The sequence below is a fragment of the Gymnoscopelus braueri genome, assembly GCF_963280865.1.
Source record: "Gymnoscopelus braueri genome assembly, chromosome: 20".
In the NCBI taxonomy this organism is placed as follows: Eukaryota; Metazoa; Chordata; class Actinopteri; order Myctophiformes; family Myctophidae; genus Gymnoscopelus; species Gymnoscopelus braueri.
Genome location: NC_137622.1, coordinates 32,734,522 through 32,755,626, shown reverse-complemented (window position 1 = coordinate 32,755,626; position 21,105 = coordinate 32,734,522). Strand labels below are relative to the sequence as shown.

Genomic DNA, 21,105 nt, shown 5'->3' with positions numbered 1-21,105 from the left:
GGTATGAAATAATAATAAGACAATATTGTTTATTTAACAGACACATCGATCATGTAAAAAGAAGTGAGGGAATCTGAATGAAATACATGTAAATCACAGTGTTATTACTAAACAAAGTGAACATAAATAAGAGTTCCATCAATGGTATAGTACTGTAACTGTATACTGTATGATGCAACATGATAGACTGAACAGGGAATTCAGATCTGACCCCGACATGTTTTAACATAGAAATCAACATGTTAAGCAAATTTGGAATTTCCTTGAGCTCAACATGGTAACAAATAGTCATCTTACTAAACTGTAAACTGATACAGGTAATATCTACGGTCCAATAGTCCCACTAAATTTTTACTTTAAAACCATCATACACGGGATTCCAACATGAACATCCCGTCTTTTACAGACAATCACTTTGTGCGTGCATTCCAGTTTATCTGTGACAGCAACGTAGACTGAAGCTGTCGTCATTATACTTTACTTCTGGAGAAGGCAAACTCAACAAATCCAACTTTAAATATGGATCTTGGCTTGGGACAGCTTTAGATCATGAAGAGCTGCAGGGCAAAATAAAACATTCCTGTTCAAGCAAACGTTGAACAGTTACACTTCCCAGACACAACACTGCCAGCCAAATTAAAGCATCTTTCAAAAGGAAAGATGACATTCTTCTTTCCACTGTCTGAGAATAAACAAAGGAAATGTGCATCAGTCTGACATGTTTTCTGAGTGATTCACTCAAATTATAATAATTAAAAATAAGATACATACAGCTGCCGTGTCTCCCAGCAACTGAACTTAACATTGCATTTTTAGCATTCCGTTTGTTTAGAATTAGGTCACTAGGTCATATAATATCCTATTATACAGTATTTATGGAGACCATTTTTAACGACCAACGTTACAATGAAAGCAAGACACGTCTTGGGCAAGTATCAGAGTCTAATCAATAGTGAAGCGGTTGTTATACTAGAATCTCTATTTCTAAGTTTAATGCACAAACATTTACTCTCTTGCATACAACACAATGACAAAAACACAAACTCTCTAATGGCTAGCATCGAATCAACAGCAAATGTCTTGGCCGTCTCTCGCTTCCTTTGTGAATCCTGTCCCTTTGAGTTTATGTGACCTGAAAGCAGTGCTTCAATGAATCCTGCACTCCGTTTGATCTGGAAGCACAGATGTGTGAAAAGAAGGAGAGATACTCGTCTGATGTGCGTCTCACTATTCTGGGTGATAATGAGTCCACCACGGACAACTTAGATCAGTGGTTCTCAAAGTGGGGTCCGGGGACCCCCAGGGGTCCTTGAGGGAGTTCCAGGGGGTCCCCAGCATCCGAATCAGTTAACCACTAGAGCAACGAAGTCTGACGTCACTGCCGCTAGAGGGCGCTATCCCACTGGGTTGCAGCGTTATTTTTTGTGTTGAAATCTCCATAGGGGAATCTTTGATCGCCTCATATAAGAACTGTGTTCCAAAAATAAACTAATCATCCGGGCGTTTCTGTCAGGGTGGTAGCTCTGCATCGTTTATGATCTTCATTCATATTTGATACAGCCTTTTTACTGGAGAAAATTGAATTAATTCTGCCCTAAAAAGTCTTAAAAACTACACTTCCGTCGTCTGAAATCACTGTCCCTACAGCAGCCGCATTCATGGGAAATGTAGTCTTTGGGTCGTTTGACTCATTTCTAGCGTTTATTGTGTTATACTCTTTGGGTAAATTTGTACATTTCCACCTTCAGTCGATGCTTCATATCCATAATGAGTAAAATCGCCCGGATGATTTGTTTATTTTTGGAACACAGTTCTTATATGAGGCGATCCAAGATTCCCCTATGGGGATTTCAACACAAAAGATAACACCGCGACCCAGGGGGATAGCGCCCTCTAGCGGCAGTGACATCAGGACTTCGGTGCTCTATACACAAAGGCATAAAAAAATCTTGGATTTCTTTTGAAATGTTTGTAATATTTTTAAAACATTTTAACAACACAAATCTTGTACGGGGCCCCCTGGCAAACGTTTGAGAACCACTGCCTTAGGTAACAACTACCTATGCCTTGGGCTTGAAATACCTGTTACAGCAAAATAGCAGGCATAAAAAAAGAAAGGGAGACAAGATAAATACGATTCGACTTAAAAATCAGTGGGTTGGAGTTTGGAGGGGTTAAAGGGCAACAGTAAGAGGAAGGATTATAGGAACAAATAGCTCAGCCCCTAGGTCAGCGGTTGGACTTACATTATAGTATGGTGTTTGAGCTGACAGGCGGAATTAACACTGGCACTTCCTTTATCAGTTCAATGGGAGGTTTTTAGTATCTACCCCAAACATAAACTACAGTATGTACAATCGAGCAATGGCTTCGTTCTCTCTTTTTTTTTTTTTGCTTCCCGTAGTCTAATTGGTAGTGTATAAAAAGTGACATTTCCCATCAAACACTTGTTCAATGGGAATGTAATTGTGTTTAGAAGATGGCATGTAACTGTGTTTAGAACGGAATCACAGGGCTTCTTCTGTGGTTGACCTTTGCTGCATTTGATAGTGCAACTGTTAAAGATAAGGCACTGTTCCTAGTGTCTGCTATCAAGAGCCATCAGGCCTTCCTTCGCACGCACTCTTGGACACTGGCGAAAGCATCTTCCTCTAGACACAGAATAGCCCTGGAGACAATGTTTGACACTGTTTGGATCCTCAATTCCACTGTTTAAAATCAAATTCTGAAGTGATGGTCTTACAAATATATTATACATGTTTTGAAGTGTGCGGTTGCCCAATTTCCACATTAAATCTTACTTTAAAAGAGTCACACACAGAGAAAATAAAAGTTCTGTTTCTGATCAACTGCACAAGAGCATAATGATGCCATTTACATTTTGAGGACACCTAGTTTTGGAAGGTGCTGCCCACGGACTGCCTGTATGAAAGTTATTATTATTTTCACTAATAATAATTATACTAATTATCCAAATACTTAATAAAACATGCTAGGGCTGTTGATCAGAAAAAGGACTTTGAATATTCTCAGCAAGCTGGCAAACAATTCTAAAGTAATGAAAATTGGGCAACTGCACACACTTCACACAACAAATGGATAATATGTATTTATGTATTGATACAAACCATCGATTCAGAACAATTCAGCAGAACGGCACTTCCTGGGAAATCTGCTAGTGGAAGAATATACTGTAGGATTGCTCCAGGACCCACGGTATGTTACGTGTCAAACCGTTTCAAACTCCAATTGGGTCTCCAGGACTAGACACAGAACTGTATTGGAGGTACCCTGCGAACAGTGTCTGAAATCATTTCAACTGACTCAGAAAACTGATGCCGCTCTGCATATTTGACAGTATAAAAATGGAAGGACGGTAGCTTGATTCGAATTAACCAACAGACGCAAATGTACCACAGCACTGAATGCAGCAATATCAGATTACCAGGTAGACATCCTCTGAGATCGTACTTGTCTCAGAAGATGGTTTGCATGTTATCCTCTTATGTAGCTATTACTGATACACATATGATCCTTAACCAGCCGCGTATGAATTGCATAGGGCGTGTGCTGGAGAAACTGAAAACTGATCGAATGCATGATAGGAGATTTACAGATGTCCAGAAGAAATATCGTCCTCTGTTTGTCACTTGCAATCCTAGGAGTATATTTGGAGGAGGATTTGGATGATTTTTTTTTCCCACAATAAAAGTCTTTACAGCTATATTAAATAAAGACAGAGTAGCATCAACAGAACAAGCCCATGGGTAGCCTGTGGGGATGTCCACTACTTGGGAGTGTTTTTTGTTTTGTTTTGTCTTTTCCATGCAACGTTCAGGGGATAGAGGAAGCATCTGAGTTTCTATTAGATTACACCCCATCCCCACAGAGGGGTTTAGTGTCAATTACACGATGCCGCATCCACAGGTTTGGAAGAAAGGGGAAGAGAAGGAGGATGCAGTATCTCCGCATTTGTAGTGGAATGTAGGGCAAGAGTTCAACAATAACTGAGTCTCCTCGCGCATTAATCGGACACTGATGATTCATGTTCCACTTCCTGACAATGCAGGGGTGTGTGTGGGGGGGGTTAGGTGGGCAGCAGCTGCCAGACGAGCCAAGAGAGACTCACGCAGGCATGCAGCTAGTGGGTCTTGTCCTTGGCGATGGACGTTTCTGCGTCAGTCTCGGGTGAGGCCAGGGGTGGGACTTTAGACGTGGGCGGCCTCTCCTCCTTGGGGGACGGGATCTTCTCTGTTGAGGATGCAATGCTCTTTTCTGTTGAGGATGCAATGCTCTTCTCTGTTGAGGATGCAATGCTCTTCTTTGTTGAGGATGCAATGCTCTTCTCTGTTGAGGATGCAATGCTCTTCTCTGTTGAGGATGCAATGCTCTTCTTTGTTGAGGATGCAATGCTCTTCTCTGTTGAGGATGCAATGCTCTTCTCTGTTGAGAATGCAATGCTAGGTTTCACATCATCGGGGGTGTGCTCGTTAGGGATGAGTGGGGCAGTGGATTTCTGTAGGCAGAGAAGTGAACGCTGAAAAGAGGAAAACATAGCAAGAAATATTTAGGTAATTCTGAACCACACTAAAGCCATTGCGACATGGCCGTCTCTTTTTTTTTTAACAAGAATTACCCTTAAATATGTCATTATTTAGACTGTGTGACTACATGTAGAATAGGACCATTTAAGATAATTAGATTCTTTACTATCTGTGAATCTCTGTGAACTATAATTGTCTAACCTAGGGAAAGGATATTGAGGGGCAATTATGGATATTATCTCATCCTGTCCTGTGGGTCAAACAGCTGTTCCAATATGTCTCTCCTTAATTGATCTGCACTGATTAGAGAATGTAGACCTACTGATGGTGTGTACCTGTTGTTATTGAACAGTTTTTACGTTTTTACGTTGTGTTTTAGGTGTATTTTTTTTTATTCTGCCTTGACCAGGACCTGGGTAACAAATTTCATTCTGCATGGAATGACAATAAAGCTCCTTACCTTACCTTACCTACCTGGTCCCTGACTTAACAGCCTGACTATTTTATGCTATTTTATGACAGCACAAGAGGAATGACCAACCCTCTGGATGGTAAAAAAGGGACTCTGTCCTCCTACCTAACTCCTACATCTCCTTCAGAGGCAGAGAAGACACAGCGGAGGCGTGAGGCTTAGGCCGGGCGGGTTAAGCTCTCCTACTGCTTATGCTGTGATCCTCCTCAATAAAAGACTCTGTATGTTTTCACGCTATTGCACTGACTGTACCATATAATATCGTCTTGGCTGTCAATGGGTACAGTCATTCAAGTCCTCCCAGGTGAGCATTGACATAACCGCAGGGCAGAGTTGTTCGTCCTCCATTTTAAACTAACCTTACTAGCAGCAGAGGCTCTGAATCAGTAGTGGGAAGAGGCTTTCTCAATCAAATCAGAAGACCACATGGCGGAAGACTAATCAAACTGGCTAAACAGTTTGTTTGTTTTGCCCCAGCTCCAGACATTTAACTATGGAGTGTTTTATTCATTTCCTCTTAAAAAGGGAAAATCTTTTAAAAGGTTTTAATTTATAATAGCATTATACTTAATTTTTTACAATTGATTGAAGCTTCCCTAACCAACAAGACATTTCATACTGTATTGTAGCTGGTGAATAAGAGTGTATTCTTCCATATATACCCATGCAATCTTTCTGAACCCATTGTTTTTCGAAAGGGTCAAATAATGTTCCAGTGTCTATTGGCTGCACAGGGGATAGAAAAACTATACAATTCATCTCGAAGCATGAAAATGGGTATAGCGTGGTTATGATTCATGACCAATTCACAGGAACGGACCAAAAAGAAATCCAATGGCAGCCGTGCAATGAGATGCACCAAGTGGCTCCATGTCAGTGCATCACAAGGTGGATTATTAAAAGAAATGGAATATGGAAAGCGCTCACACCTCCTGTGCTCGCCCCTTTCTCCCTGCTGCTCTCTATAATTGGTTTAGACTCTCCTTCATGCCTGCTCACTGCACAATAGTCAGTGTCTGGCAGGCTGGAACCATTTTAGTGCCAGACACACAAATATGACAGGGCACAGTGTGTGTGTGTGTGTGTGTGTGTGTGTGTGTGTGTGTGTGTGTGTGTGTGTGTGTGTGTGTGTGTGTGTGTGTGTGTGTGTGTGTCACAATTATTACATAATCGTCTAATCGCAATTATTTTTTGCATAATCGGCATAATCGTTTCCATGTTGAAAAATATTCCCATTTTCAAATATAATTATTAAATATGTCAACAATGTATTTGTATATTTAAGTTATTTGTTATATCTGCCCAGTGCAATTTTTGATTAGGAAGCCTAAAAGGCAAAACAGAAAAATAAAATGTATTTACACGTTCCAATGTTCAATGCCGAACACAAAATGTAATTGTTAATCGCAATTATTTGAGTGACAATTAATCGACAACTTAAATGTGTAATCGTGACAGAGCTGTGTGTGCGTGTGCGTGTGCGTGTGTGCGTGTGCGTGTGCGTGTGTGTGTGTGTGTGTGTGTTCCTTGGCTCACCGTGGTCTGTGGCACTGGGTTGCTGCTGTCGGAGGAGGGAGCAGTGTCGTCTGCGGGAACAGGCGACTCCTCGTTCATCAGTCCTCTTCTGTCCAAGACACTGGTGAGTAAGACAAGGCTGTCAGTCACTGAAAGCACTCTGTTCTCTATTCACCATAGAGGGACGGAGAGAGATGGTGCTTGGGGAGCAGCAGAGGAGGGATGCTAGCAGTGAGGTGTTCAGATAACCGACTAGAATTTCGAATTAACCCATTCAATCCGGGAACACATCTGTCATTTTCGATTTCTTTGGCTTTGCTATTTATTTTAAATCGTGAAGATCTTTGTATACATATTCTACTAATGTCTTCTAAATCCTAAAGTTTAAAAAAAACATATGTTGCTATATCAGTGGTTCTCAAACTTTTTCATGCCAAGGACCCCCCAGAAGCAAAGACTTGAGTTAAAAATGTTCGCTTTCAAAACTGAGCTGTTATTTTTGAATAGCCAAAGTATAAAATATGGATAAAGTGTTTACACAGTATTTAACCCCTTCGAACGGTGAACGCATCACCCTTTATGTCATATAAACACCGAGTTGTATCACAGAGGATACAGGTTGAAGGTATATATGACATTACCTTATATAACTTAATCTTATTTATCTCCATTTTTACTTAAAAACATAACTAACTTTAAATATGGTTTCATATTGTCATTATTCACTGTAAATGCACCAACGTTACAAGACTTGTATTGTGCAGATATACCCCAGGACCCTCATAAATCCTTGAGGGGGTTACAAATGGACTCTGGTCTTTAGCTCAGAGAGTGTACAAATGGTTCCATTTGTAACTCTTATGGTGCGTTCACACGGGCAGATTAAAAGATACATACATGCCACCTTTCATTTTCAACGGAAACCAGCGACATGAAGATACAAAGATAGACCTGATGTTTGCAGCTGTAGCTCTAGTGACAAAGATACAAAGCTACACATTCAAGTTGAGCTGGGTTCAACTTCCAGATACAAAGATTAAACTACAGCTGTAGTTTAATCACACGTATATTTTTGTATCTTTGTAGCTTTTAATCTGCCCGCGTGAACGCACCATTAGAGTTATGGGTGTTTTTTTTTAATTAAAACGTTTGAGAACCACTGGTCTAGAGGGACGCTTACCTGGGGTACGCAGGCCCACACAGCACCTCACAGCAGTTCTTGATGAAGTTCTTGTGGCTGTAAGGGTTCTGAATTCTGTTCTTACCCGACCACGAGCCTTTGATCTAGCCAACACAAAAACAGTGGTCCATTATAAGAGGGCACATTCCATACCAGGGTTATTATAGTTAACTATAACTAACAATATAACTCAAATTAGAATGGAAAAAGAAAATGTAATGATTTTAGTTAACTGAAATAAAAATAGAAAAGAGGCTATACAAAACAATTGATAACTGACGGAAACTGTATTGTGTGTGTACAAAACTAACTAAAACAAAATCAAAGACATGTTTTTGACCTAGTTTCAGTCTGTCACTTTATCAGTATCAGTTTTTGATATCAGCATATTACAACAAAAAATATAACTAACACTAAAATAACTAATAAAAACTAAACTAAAACATAGGTTTTTCACAAAATAAAGACTAAACTAGCAAACCCGCTTTAAAAACTAATTAAAACTAACTGAAAATGATAAACAAAGTAAAAATGAAATAAAAATAAAAACTAATTAAAAATTCAAAACTATAATAGCCTTGATCCATACAGGGTCTAGCCATTCCAAACCACCGCCCGTTTTCAAAGTCAACCCCTTAAAAATATATTAAGCACCCTCAAGCACCATAACTGCGTACAATCTTGCTGAACACAGCAGATTGCCTGCCACGTCTTCTGGGAGAATTTTCTTACACGCTACAGTATATGCTTTATGCGTTATTCAAAAGCACAGCACCAATTTTAGATGTTACTCCCACAGGCATGTGCTTGACCTATATAAAGGGCTGTGATGATTCCTGGTTTAAGATTAATAGTATGTGGGTGAAAGCATGACAACCCTGGGAGTGACTTTATTAATTCAGTGAATAACAATTCAAAGAAACTGTGTAAAAGAGTCCTCCATATTCCTACATGAATAACTCTTTCAAAAATATGTATACTGCCAAGTCACGGTAGCCATGTTAGCTGGACCACACAAAAGGTAAATTCAATTTAAATGAAACCCCTACACAGTATATCTCTCCATATAGTAGATTATATGATCAGTTCATGTGTATGTACGTATATTGAGCACAGCTCAGCCCTCAGAGAGGACATACCAGTATATAGCAGGCCTGGGGCAGTATGGATTTTTAGGTACCGCAGACAAAAATAAATCACAGTTTTCGGACCACACAACTGACAAGTGTCACGACTGTGACCGCAAGTGAGAAACTCAAAGTGGGTAACGTTGAGCTGTTTAAAATACAATGCAAATATCAGCAGGAGTTTGGATTCACCTGGCTGTCATCCTCCTATAATTAAGGAAACCTCTAACTGTCTGTCTGTCTGTCTGTCTGTCTGTCTGAACGAACATGTTTTTGTCCTCAGTGTGTTGAAAAATTGATCTGAACTTGCACACAGGCATACGATCATTACCATGTGCAGACAGGAACGATATTTTAAACTTTTCCCAAATTCAAGCTGTTTAATAGCGTTTTTTGGAAACTCTGTGTAACTCTACGGCCACAGTTTTCGCCGTTACTGCACATGCGTGGCCACGTGCAGCCGTGGGCATGCATGCTCGGCCACAGGGTCTGTTGTCACGGTCCCCCAGGCTATGGGATGTACTGTTAGCTCTTAAAAATAGAAATAAAGAAAGAAAATAAACGAAAAGAAATAAGTAATTGAAAAAACACTGCCACTTAGAAACACTTAGAAGGACAATATCAGTCACCAGAACCAAGGACGGGTGCTTTCAATGCATCTAAGACGGTTTAAAATGGAGTTTGAAGTTACAAGGGGTTTCTATAGGAAACCCATGATAAAACTAGAAAAAGTTCTCCTCGGAGCACAGGTCTCCGCCAGGTCAGGTACGTTATTGTGGCCTCCTGGTGGCGCTATAATAGGCCAATGTGAAAAGGGTGCCATTTGTTCAAGGGCTTTTCACTGCAATCGGACTCCGCATTCATGATTTGAGGCATTTTGTTCCAAAAATGTATTTTGCTAAATTAGACCTGCTGGTGGCGCTATAACAGGCCAATGTGAAAAGGGTGTCATTTCTTCCTCGGCCTAATAGAAATGTGCGTGTGAAACTTCACGGAAATCGCAAGCTGCGTTCATGATTTGAGGCATTTTGTTCAAAACGGACCAATCCTGCAAACTTTGGAAGCCAATCTTAGGCAATCAGGATGGAATATGGGAAATCGGATAAATCCGTGTTGATCACATGACTATAGAGATACTGTGTACCGATTTGTGTGATGTTTAGACAAAATCTGTAGGAGTAGTATCAATAAATGTGTTTTGCACATATCGGCTCCTGGTGGCGCTATAACAGGGCAATCTAAAAAGTTTGGGCCAGAGGTTCTGAATTGGCATCAAGGGAGTGTGAGTGCACAGTATCGCAGCGGCCGGGCCAAAGGTGCCAGAGATTAGCTTCTAACGGACAGGACGGACACACGGACGGACGGACGGACGGACGGACGGACGGACGGACGGACGGACGGACGGACGGACAGGGGGTAAAACATACTCTCTCGCCATGCCTTTCGGCCTGGCGGAGACAATAAATATCAATTATCTACTGACTGAATCAAGCAAATTAAAAACTGTCTGGGTTGCTCACAAAAGCGTAAGTAGACAAGCCATCGTATTTTTTTCGACAGTGCCGTCAGTCGATGACTGATGGCAAATATGAAAATATAAGAAGAAATTGCGGTTATGAACTCGACCCGCGGTATGGCGGTGATGCAGTTATCGCCCCCAGACCTAGATAGATACCAGCCATAGTTCAAGGTGCCCTCTCTCTCTCTTTCTCTCTCGCTGTCCCTCATCACCGTGACTACGCTCTCTTAGCTGCTCTCCACTTTCCCTCTCTCTCGCCAGCATTGCTGCTCTCCCTTACTGCCAGACCAGCATGCCTGGCAGCTTGCCAAGCCCCTGCAGGTATTGACGTGCCTATTATTAGGCCAATCACAGATATAGATAGAGCCAGGCTGACAGCTATTGTTCTAACTAACCAACAGCAGCGTTATTGCTGCATTCACATGGCTTATTACATGTTCAAAAACCAAGCATGCCGACCCTGAGGAAATAGAGAAAAGGAATGTTAAATTAATCATTACAGTAAAGTATGAGGGAGCGCTCTGAAGCTTTCAACAGTCGTCTAGAGCCTCCCATGACCACTGCTGTGCTTGTGCACTTCTTGCCAGAGCCTCTGCAGTCAAATGTGAGCTAGCAAAGACTCAGATGATCTATGTATGCCATTACCATGGTATATACAAAGACAACAAGAATTACTCCTCCAGTGGGTTTGTCCAACTGCACTGGCACTAGATGTCATCTGCTTTCCATCAAGCGTGTGTGTGTGTGTGTGTGTGTGTGTGTGTGTGTGTGTGTGTGTGTGTGTGTGTGTGTGTGTGTGTGTGTGTGTGTGTGTGTGTGTGTGTGTGTGTGTGTGTGTGCATACTTTGATAGAATAGCTGGCCAAACAACAATGGTTGAATTAATTTATACATTGTGATCCAATCCCTCACTGTAGACCTTATCTTCTCCCACACAGCCAGCCTGGGAAAGCTTCTTAAATCCAACTGAGAACTGAGTGAATTTAATGAGTTGACAAGCATCTTCTTGCAAGAACAATTTGTTCTAAAATGCACATTTTCTTCAACGTAAGGTACACACACACAAACACATGCACAAGTATGCATATACATAAACACTTGCAATGACAAAGACACATAAAAACTGTGTGTAGGGTGGTGTGTGTCTGCGTTTTGTGTGGGAGTTGTTATATAACCTGCACTACAGATACATAATCACACTGCATTATCATCATTGCACGATTGCGGCTATGGACATGGCGACGTTGGAATGCACTGTACTTGAGGGGGCAAAGGTTCAGACCATATACTTACATCTTCATTGGTGGTCTGGTTGAGAGAGATCAGGTACGTGTGGAAGCCAGTCAGACCCACCACAGACCACAGCGTGAAGAAGCACACGAGCACCTCCAGCACAGTGAACTAAAGAGTTAAGAAAACAACACAGGTGCGATCTGCCTGCCTCCGTGATTACTGAATTAACCACTTTCAACCTGGCATCACTATTTTGGGCACATCATTACAGGCGGAAATTTTTTTAACACAAAAAAATGTTTGCGTAAAAAGGTTAATTTCCTGTTTTTAGCTTTAATTTTCTTTTTGAAAATAGTGAAAATTGACAACCTACAAGTTCACAACACTTTTGTGTTGTGAGATTTGCTGTGAGATTTCTGTATTCCTTGTACAACAAAGTATACAGGGCTAAGTGGTTAAACGGCTAGCACACTTACATACAACCATTTCATAACCCAAGTGGTCCACAAAATCAAAGAAGGAAAGGTCTAATTTGAGAGAACATGGTAGATGCGGGCAGTCAAAGCCCTCCTAAACGCACCCTTTAGCTGACATTTTGAGAGAGTGCAAAAGGAGCATGAAACAGAGCGTGAAACGGGACGATATCGTTTCACTTGTGGTGTCATAGTAGTAGTAGTGGTTTGAAGGTCTTTGTTAACGACTTTGGGAACTTTATTATTATTTTTGTCCCAAGAGCAGGGTAAAAATATCATGCACACACGCATGTAGGCATGCATGGCAGCTGGGGGTTTTGTAACTTGCGGAGGTCAGTGTGTTGGAAAGGATATGTTCCAGGTGTTTCCTTCAAAGTGTTCAAAAAGCCAGAATCCACTGAACCTGTGAAGAAGCACACACAAGAGAGGACTTCAAAAGAGAGAACCTCTGTAGAATCTCTGCACGCATGCACACACACATATCCTCCCCTTCTATACCTCTGTAGAATCTCTGCACGCATGCACATACACACATACATATCCTCCCCTTCCATCTGAGATGACAAGCGCTTGCATATTCTCCTTGTTCATTCTTTAGCATGACGTTCAAAGAGTGGTGCGGCCCTCAAATGAAGATCGTACGCCCATGAGGCGATAATGATCCTGACTGTAATGTATTCTCCTGGTGCCCATGGCTCTGTTCTCCCGCCGTCTACATGCAAGAGAATACTGAAGCAAATGCGATGATGAGAGGGAGAGGATGTGATGTTAGATGTCAAGTTACGCTCTAGTCTAGGGAATGCCTTGGGCCAAGCTGTGTGTGTGGGTCGGGGGTACTGTAGTTAGTTAGTTGTTCTCTGTGTGTCACACAAACTGCCCCTTCCTGTTTTGTCACATTCTGTTAGCAATCAGCGTGTCACACTGATAGATGTTGCACCAAAACGAATGTCAGCCTAGATTTCGGAGAAAATGCACAAACGTACATGCTGCACAACAAAAATACTGAGCGTTAAAATGGACCCGTAAGTGCAAGAGTGTGACAGTGATGTTGAACTTTGGTAAAACCTTGGGTTGTTGCGATACAAATATTGTCCATCATCTTTATCCGTCGTTTCTGTGCTCTGTGATCGAGGAACCAGTAGCGAGTAGTAGTAGCGATACCACTCTCATTGTATGATGGACAGGTCTCAAAATCTCATTTTAATATATAAATGAATGGAAACTAAGTCAACATATTAAAAAAGACCTTATGGTGGCGGCACTTGCGTAACAAATAATTTTTGTTGCACTAAATAACTTTAGGTTACAAATTAGGTACCAGTACTATTATTCATGTAAATGTGCTAAAAGTATGATTTTGAAAACTGTTTGGCCATATACTGTAGTGACAGAATGGAATCACTTCTGGTTCCTTGACCACAGAGTACAGAAGCAACTGATAAAGCAACTGATAAAGACGATTGGCAATAACTGGACTTCTTTCAAACACTCTCGTCAAGAAGAAAGCTATTTATTGCAATGATACTGCATTGTATTTGGCTCTGAGATCACAACCCCCCCTCTCCCCCCCCCAAAAGCAGCACCCTAAATATTAACAATTATTACATGGACATGATAATAGACATATCGTCGCTGTTGCGCAGAAACCTTCAATGTCCAAAACCATAACTTTTTGGGAAATGGAAAAAAGGTAGATTTACAACTCAGGGTTTTGCTGCGTTACCTACAATATGCAACACACACACACACACACGCAATCTTTCCACTGGATACTTACGCATGACAACGTGGACAATGTTGAAGGTGAAGATGTAGATAGTGAGCAGGGAGAGCGACAGGGTGAACAGGTAGAAGTATCGGTAGTTCCTCTTTCCCACGCAGTTGCCAACCCAGGGACAGTGGTGATCAAAACGGTCTGGAGGATGACAAATGAGAGCACGTGTTTAACTACTTTCAACCTGGCATAGCTATTTTGGGCATGACATTATAGGTGAATGTTTAAAAAAGAAAAGATCAGAAATGTTCAGAAATAGCTGAAATTGACAATCACGATGTGATGTGAGCTTGCAGATGGGCTATTGTTGTCATTTTAAAATACAGAATAGGGCTTAAAGGTATCATGACATTCATTTTCACTTTTTTTATTTTCAATGTTTTATTTGGGGTTTTATGACCTCAATTACACCCAAAAAACCTGAACTTAGAACATTCAGTGGATTTTCTGTGGTCTGGGGTTTTCTGAATAATTAGGCTGAAAAGTAATCTGAGCTTGGCCCTTCGACAGTGAGGTCACAGTCGAATAATCCCGCCCACTCTCCTCCTCGCCCCTCCCCTCCCCTATCCTTTCCTTTGGGGGGGGCGGAGCAGAGGCGATGATTGACAGGCAAAATCCCTCACCAGCGACACCCGCAGGCAAAGATTTCTTTTTTCATTGCAGTTGAAAAGGCTTTAGAAATGTGAGAGAAAAACACCTGCCATGGATCACTGGAATGGAATTTTCACTTAAAACTTTTTGTACACTTTTGAAGGACCAGGACAAAGACTTTGAATGTGGTGTAAAAGTGAATGTCATTAAACCTTTAAAGGAACGCTTCATCCATTTTAAACTGCATCTTCAAATAACTGTCCTCGCTCATTATAAGATGGCACCGTTCACTCTCCATTTCAGAGGTTGGCTGTGGAGATTTCAGAAACCTGCCTACCAATAACATCATTGGTGGGGATTCCAAGCTAATAGAAACTACAGTCTCTCTCTTCCTGGAACGTTAAGCATGCTGAAATAGAAGCCATTGTTCTTGCATCAATACAAAATGAAGTTTGAAATTACCACTGATTATGTCATCGGTAGGCAAATTTTAAAACCATCCACAGTCCACTTCTGAGACTTCTTATGCGTGCATAGACAGATAGAGCCCGGTGCCACAGTGAGCATTTTGTGAGGTCCCATATACAGTATGAGATGATGTTGAAAAAAGGTGAAATGTTTCTTGAATACAAACACAAGTTGAGTCAGTGGACATTCACACAGACCCTCCTACAGCAACACATTAGAGCTTTAAGCAGGCTCAAGCAAGTTGAGCCAGACAAAAATTACATACATTTTTTAAACACCAACCCAATTACATGACATTCGAACTGACCCGAACCTGTCAGCTCTACACCACATACTGCAGCTTTGAAAAGAAAATACGTTGTCTTGAATTTGATCTTTTTTTCATTCTTTCTCAAAGACACAGGCAGAGCATTGCAGGTAATCAGAGCTGTTTTTCTATTCCTAAAGTCTAAATATAGGAAGACGCGTCTCCATGCCTGCCCCTCCATTTGGACCACTGCCAGATGAGAGCGGACCAGGGTCAGGCGGCCAGCAGAGGTGAAACATCTTGCTTTACACGTTTCCCCGTGTGTGGCCGACAACACTGTACATCCGGGATGAGGTTTCACGACAACATAAACATCACAGACAAACAAACGGGAGGCGCTTCAGTTTTGATTTGAGCCATTTCGCTTTGATACGTACAGTAGTCTGTCCAATTGTACATCGTCGACCAAAAATGTATCAAGAATCCACAGCAAATATGTCAATTTTCACTAATGATAATTGTATGTGTAGATCTTCACTTCATATTGTATGACATAAGGCTGATTAACCACAATCCTTGCCACATTTCGCAGTACAATCCCCAAAATCAGACGTTTGTCTGTCAGGTCTGCTGAAGCTCTTAACTCATTGAGTGCCATTAACGTGTTTCACGTGTTTTAGCGCTATGGTGCAACGTGCCATTAACGTGTTTCACGTGTTATTGAAAAAAAAAAAAAAAAAAAAAAACAAGATATCATTATCTGAAGATTTGCAGCTCCATCCACTCCTTGTTTAACTTATAACTGAAAAAGGCTGTATCTCGCTTCCTAAGCACTTTTTTTTTACTTTAAAATAAATCGTACTGGCCAGAAATAGCCAGAAATAATTTGGGCATTCAATGAGTTAATATGATCTGCAAACTAGACATGGACCATGTCGGTTCTGTTGCCGCAGGTGAGAGAGATCACAGCGACAAGAGATCCTGTCACACTGGACAGCACTGCTGTGCTAACGCACCCAACCAAACATGAATAAAATATATTTTGTATCCTTTTCCTTAAAACATCCAGATCACTGACATCAACGCATTTGTCGAGAGACAGTTTTAAATGATGGATCGATCAAAGGAAACGCTGCAGTTTTGATCTCATCAAAAGCAAAATACAAGTGAAGGAGAACTAAAGCTGTACATGTCAGGAGTTTTACACCTCTGTAACCTACTGTACTAAAAGAGAATGCTGTCCATTCCAATAAGAATACAAGTTCCAGTACCAAATCATCATAATTCTTCCTTTCTTGCGTAAGATGCTTGTTTTAAAGCCTGTTTTTAAACCCGTTAGAAATAACATAAGAAATCATCCATACTTGTTTACAGGTAAATAATTAAATGTCAAATCTGAAATCCAGGCATTTAATAATGGATTTTTAAATAATAATTATTACACACACATCTCCATGTCCTGCGATGTACCATGTTTTGCTGTCCTGCAAATTATCTGCCTTGATCTGGTAACCGTACAGTTGAAATTCACAAACATATATCATGAAGTAATTCTTGGTGAAACTGATCTAGCTTTGACTATAATGACATGCCAAAAATAGGGAAGGCAGGGTTAATGTGTTTCAAACAATGGAAGGTCAACATGGCAAATATTTATTATTTACAGTAAGATTAAAACAGGCTGCTGGATCATGCTCTCTCTGTGTGCATGCACCTGTGCACGTGTGTGTGTGTTCGTGTGTAGCAGGTGGACTTCACACAGATAGCCCAGTGTTCACAGTGACGGTGCATACATTCCCTCACTGTGCTTCGCCTGTTCTACTCATATCAGCTATGACGCTACGCTGCCTTCAAAGGCATTCCTCAATCACCAGCAGCCAAAATGACCATTCTCCAAGACTAAGATGACATGGCTCTGTATCCACACAAACATGCACAAGCATGCATGCACGCACACACACAGCGAATGCACACACACAAAACTGCGGTCTGTGTAGCTATTCACCCATACAGTAAAGTATTTTGTCAGCTTTTCATAACTTATTTTATAAGCCATCTATTTACTCAATTCAGCATTTTTTTCTTAAAAACTGTGACGAGAGAGAGAACTGTTACAGAGAGGAGAATGAGGTCAGACTCCAGCAAAGAAGCACCCATCGTCGCGTCAATATGCCGCTCTTTACCATTCCTCCGGCTCTCAGAAAAAGTTATTCCTGATTTATAGTTGCACACCAGTGTCGCACGCCAAAAACAGCAGGTCTACAAGCTCTTGTAGATCGTCTATTTTCAATGTGTGCGACACCCGCACACAACTAAAAGGTCTACACACCGGGGGCATGACGAATAAGTATTTTGCATCAAAACCATTCATACAGGTTGATGCCTTTATTTGTGGTGAACACTCAACCTTGCTCCGTATAAAAATGTATCCCCAAATAATATTGTTTATGTTCTCATGAGTTATGAGACAAACAGTTCGAAATAACATATTTTCAGCCTAAATAATGGCACAAAATAAACACCCCAGGTGTGCAAGGTGTAAGGACCTTAAGTATAACACAGGCTTTACCCTCTCTGTTTCTGAAAATATTAAATGAAACCATTTTACTGACTTATAAAAACATTTTATCTGTACTATATTTTACCCCTACAGTATGTCAGCTGAGAAGGCATAGTGAAAAGCGGTTTCTCACCAACACAGTTGTCACAGATGCTGCAGTGAGATGCACGAGGTGGCCTGAAGATCTTGCAGGTGTAGCAGTACTTGAGCTTGACTATCTGGTTGTTGATCTGGACGTTGCGGATTCGAGGCGGCGGTCGCTGTCCCGCGGGGACGTTCCCGTTGGCAGCCTCTGTGGAAACACAACACAATGCAATGCTGGCCTCAGTCCATGTAGGATGTCTTACCACTACCACACATACGCCTTATTTAGACAATCTACAAGCTCACTATGCGTTGCACTGCGACACATTGTGAGCTCGTAGGGCAGCCATATTCGGCGCGAAAAGTATAGTAAGTCTGGATCATGTCTACAGTATGCACAAATTGCACACTGATATAGCCTTGTTCCCAGCCTTTTCTGATCTCAGAGGAGAAAAGCCTGGTCACAACCTAATTCAGAGTGTGTCTATAGGGTGGGACTTCCGTCGTGTGTACTTCCACCGGACACGGTCTCTTTCGACTAATCACAACACGCGTTTCATGCACAGAGAATGTAAGCAGATCTGTAAAGCCTCAACATAACTTCCTTGGGTGGTACTTCTGCCAAATTCCAGTACTTCGGTTTAAACAGTCAACAGGCTAGGTCTCGCCTAGCATGCACTGATAACACAGCTATGAAGTAATAACTAACTGCAGTGTGAAAAGGTACAATTGAGGCGACTGGAGGATGGAAGATGAAGGACTTGAAAGCATACACACATAAATAAGGCGAGTTGAACCTTGAGAATGTCAGTGAATGACAACATTGAATCAGTCTAAAGTCCCATACAAGACAACCCGTTATTTATGATGGTCTGTCAACGCTTGGTGGACAATAAGATTGAGCTAGACCCTGATGCAAGGTATACCCTTATTTCAGTGTATATCGAATCACACACCAATGAAAACAATATATTGTATATATTTGCGAGAAAATATCTTATCTCTGTCAGTAAAGGTGTTTAGTATCACCAAATGAAATGTCTGTACATTTATTATATTTATTCCTGTATTTGATTTGATTTGATTTTATTAGACGTTACACACGAGAAAAACACATGTTACACCATGTTCATCATAGAAACGTCAAGGATACAGACACAGAAAAGTCTTGCGACTTGTTTTCATTGTGGTCCTTGGTCTGAGACAAACAACACTGCAACAAAATACATACAGGTAAACAGTACAATAATAAATAAAACAATCAATTACTACACTACCTACAGCATAAATACATATAATCACATTGCTAACATAAGTGACCCTACTATTCGGCAACGTTTTCTAATAGCCATGCTTTGACCCTTGTCTTAAAAAGGAGATGGCTGCTGGTGCTCTTTATGGTCAGGGGTAGCGAGTTCCAGTTAACTGCTCCTCCAAATCTAAATGAGCGTTTTCCCATTTCAGTGGTGAACGTGGGCATGGTCAGGTCTGCTATGCTGGCTCTGGTTAGGTGGGAATGGGCTTCGCTACGCTTCTGAAAAAGATTACATAGGTACACAGGGGCGCTGTTTATGTAGATGTTATGCACCAAGTTCAGCTGTAGTTGAACTGACCTGGCTGCCAGAGGGAGCCAACCCAACTGCTGGAAATGATGTTTTCCAACATGGTCCCTTGCAGACAGCCCCAAGACAAGCCTGACCAACCTATTTTGAGAAACCTGCAACTTCTCTTTTAGGGCTTTGGTTAGGCCACCGTACCATGAGCCAATGGCATAGTCAAAACAACATAAAACCAGTGAGTTTGCTAATAAGCGAAGACTGGCAGAGTCCAGAAACTGCGCTTTCCTGGCTAAGAATTTGGTTCTACCCTTGGTTGTACATTTATTATACTTATTATACTTACTATACTGATTCTGTCATTTATATCTGGATACGTTTCTGCATAAACGTCCAGGCTGGTTAAAACATATTGTGCAGTAGGTGGAATTAATGTCACACATATATCTTGTGCAAAAGGGCTCGTATCAATGTGCTGTGGTGTATATTGCAAAAGGTTTCCCTGCCTTGATACAACAGTGAAATTAACACAAGATTGCTTAAATGCCTGTGTGGTAGCCATTTGTGAGAAATGGGCAGATCAATATCTGGAAAACAGTGAAAACGGCTTTATCAGATTGTACCAAATCCAGGACAAGAGAAATATTGGGTAATATAATTGCACAGAATATCAAATAAGTGGCTTTCAGGGCAAAAGACTGTATAAATATAAATATAAATTAATGAGTCACCACTCACAGGGAATGAGGCCACTCCCTTGGGTAACGAGGATGGTCTGCCAATGCTATTATGTATTCCAAGAGGATGCCTCTCCTCATATTAGCATCCCCCCCCCTGGAGGCAGCCACTAACTGGCTGAAGTGACAGAGCACCAAGGCAGACGAGGCTTTATCAACACATGCCTGAGTTAGCCGAGTCTCAACAGCCTGCCTGCCCTGAAGACCGCCTGGTTTCTGTGAGCACACCTACACACCACACACCACTGTTTTAGCAACGGCACTTAGCTAACCAAGCATATTTACACAACGTGTAACAGATCTCAGTGAGGGATGGGGGCCATTGAAATAAATACATTGTCTTTAGCTGCTGCTGCTGCTGCAGTAGTGCATGCTTCGCACAGCTGTGTGGCCCATTTTAGCATCAGTGTGATGAATGCTTCGCTGTGGCGGAGACAAAGACAGTCCCAAGGTGTAGAACAAAGCAGTATAAAAATAGCTTTGTTCCGGCAGCAATCACTCAGATGTACAAGACGTGGCAACATTCCGCAGATACTATAGAAGTACGTTTGTTTATCGATAGTTTTTCCTGCATTACCTTATTTATTCTACTGTTTTTATTTTTTTATTTTTAAGTCTATTGTCGGTGTTGTTTGTACAATGTCTCTCAAGTTTGATGCCTTGTCTGCCACAAACCAAATCTACCTACAGGTACTCATAAAGTAACCTGAACCGGAACCTTTGCCTGAACCTGACCAAGCCCAGGCTTGCTGGCAGGTGTGTGAAATGGATGCCAAAATGGCATGAGACCGGAAGTAGGATACCACTGAGGGGTATTTGAAGGCTACCGTCTAGTCTGTGGTTCACCATATGTTAACCGAGGATAAGGGACACGGGGTACTGGACAACATAAACAAAACTCAATCTGCGCGGCACGTGTGCGCATGCGAATCCACGTGCAGCAGGTGCGTGTGGTTTCCACAGTGTGATTGAGAGGCATTGCTTTAACCAAGTCCACTGCTTCCTCATGTAAGCACACAGCTACGA

The 21,105-nt window shown here is 41.4% G+C and overlaps 1 protein-coding gene across 3 annotated transcripts in view; it reads right to left on the bottom strand.

Annotated features, from left to right (window-relative positions):
• Nucleotides 1–9: 9 nt before the first annotated feature.
• Nucleotides 10–21,105, bottom strand: part of zdhhc9 (zDHHC palmitoyltransferase 9) — a 31,873-nt gene continuing 10,777 nt past the window's right edge. Inside the window, exons 3-10 of one of the 3 annotated variants that reach the window (XM_080416512.1) lie at nt 17,836–17,994; nt 13,840–13,977; nt 12,419–12,465; nt 11,650–11,754; nt 7,712–7,815; nt 6,553–6,652; nt 4,130–4,537; nt 10–557 (exon numbers count right to left, since the gene is read on the bottom strand). In XM_080416512.1, coding sequence (XP_080272638.1) covers nt 4,142–4,537; nt 6,553–6,652; nt 7,712–7,815; nt 11,650–11,754; nt 12,419–12,465; nt 13,840–13,977; nt 17,836–17,994 — 1,049 coding nt within the window. In that variant the 3' untranslated portion in view covers nt 10–557; nt 4,130–4,141. Of the gene's footprint in view, nt 4,538–6,552; nt 6,653–7,711; nt 7,816–11,649; nt 11,755–12,418; nt 12,466–13,839; nt 13,978–17,835; nt 17,995–21,105 lie in introns of all 3 variants that reach the window. The other 2 variants (XM_080416511.1, XM_080416513.1) reach the window with 2 other exon arrangements.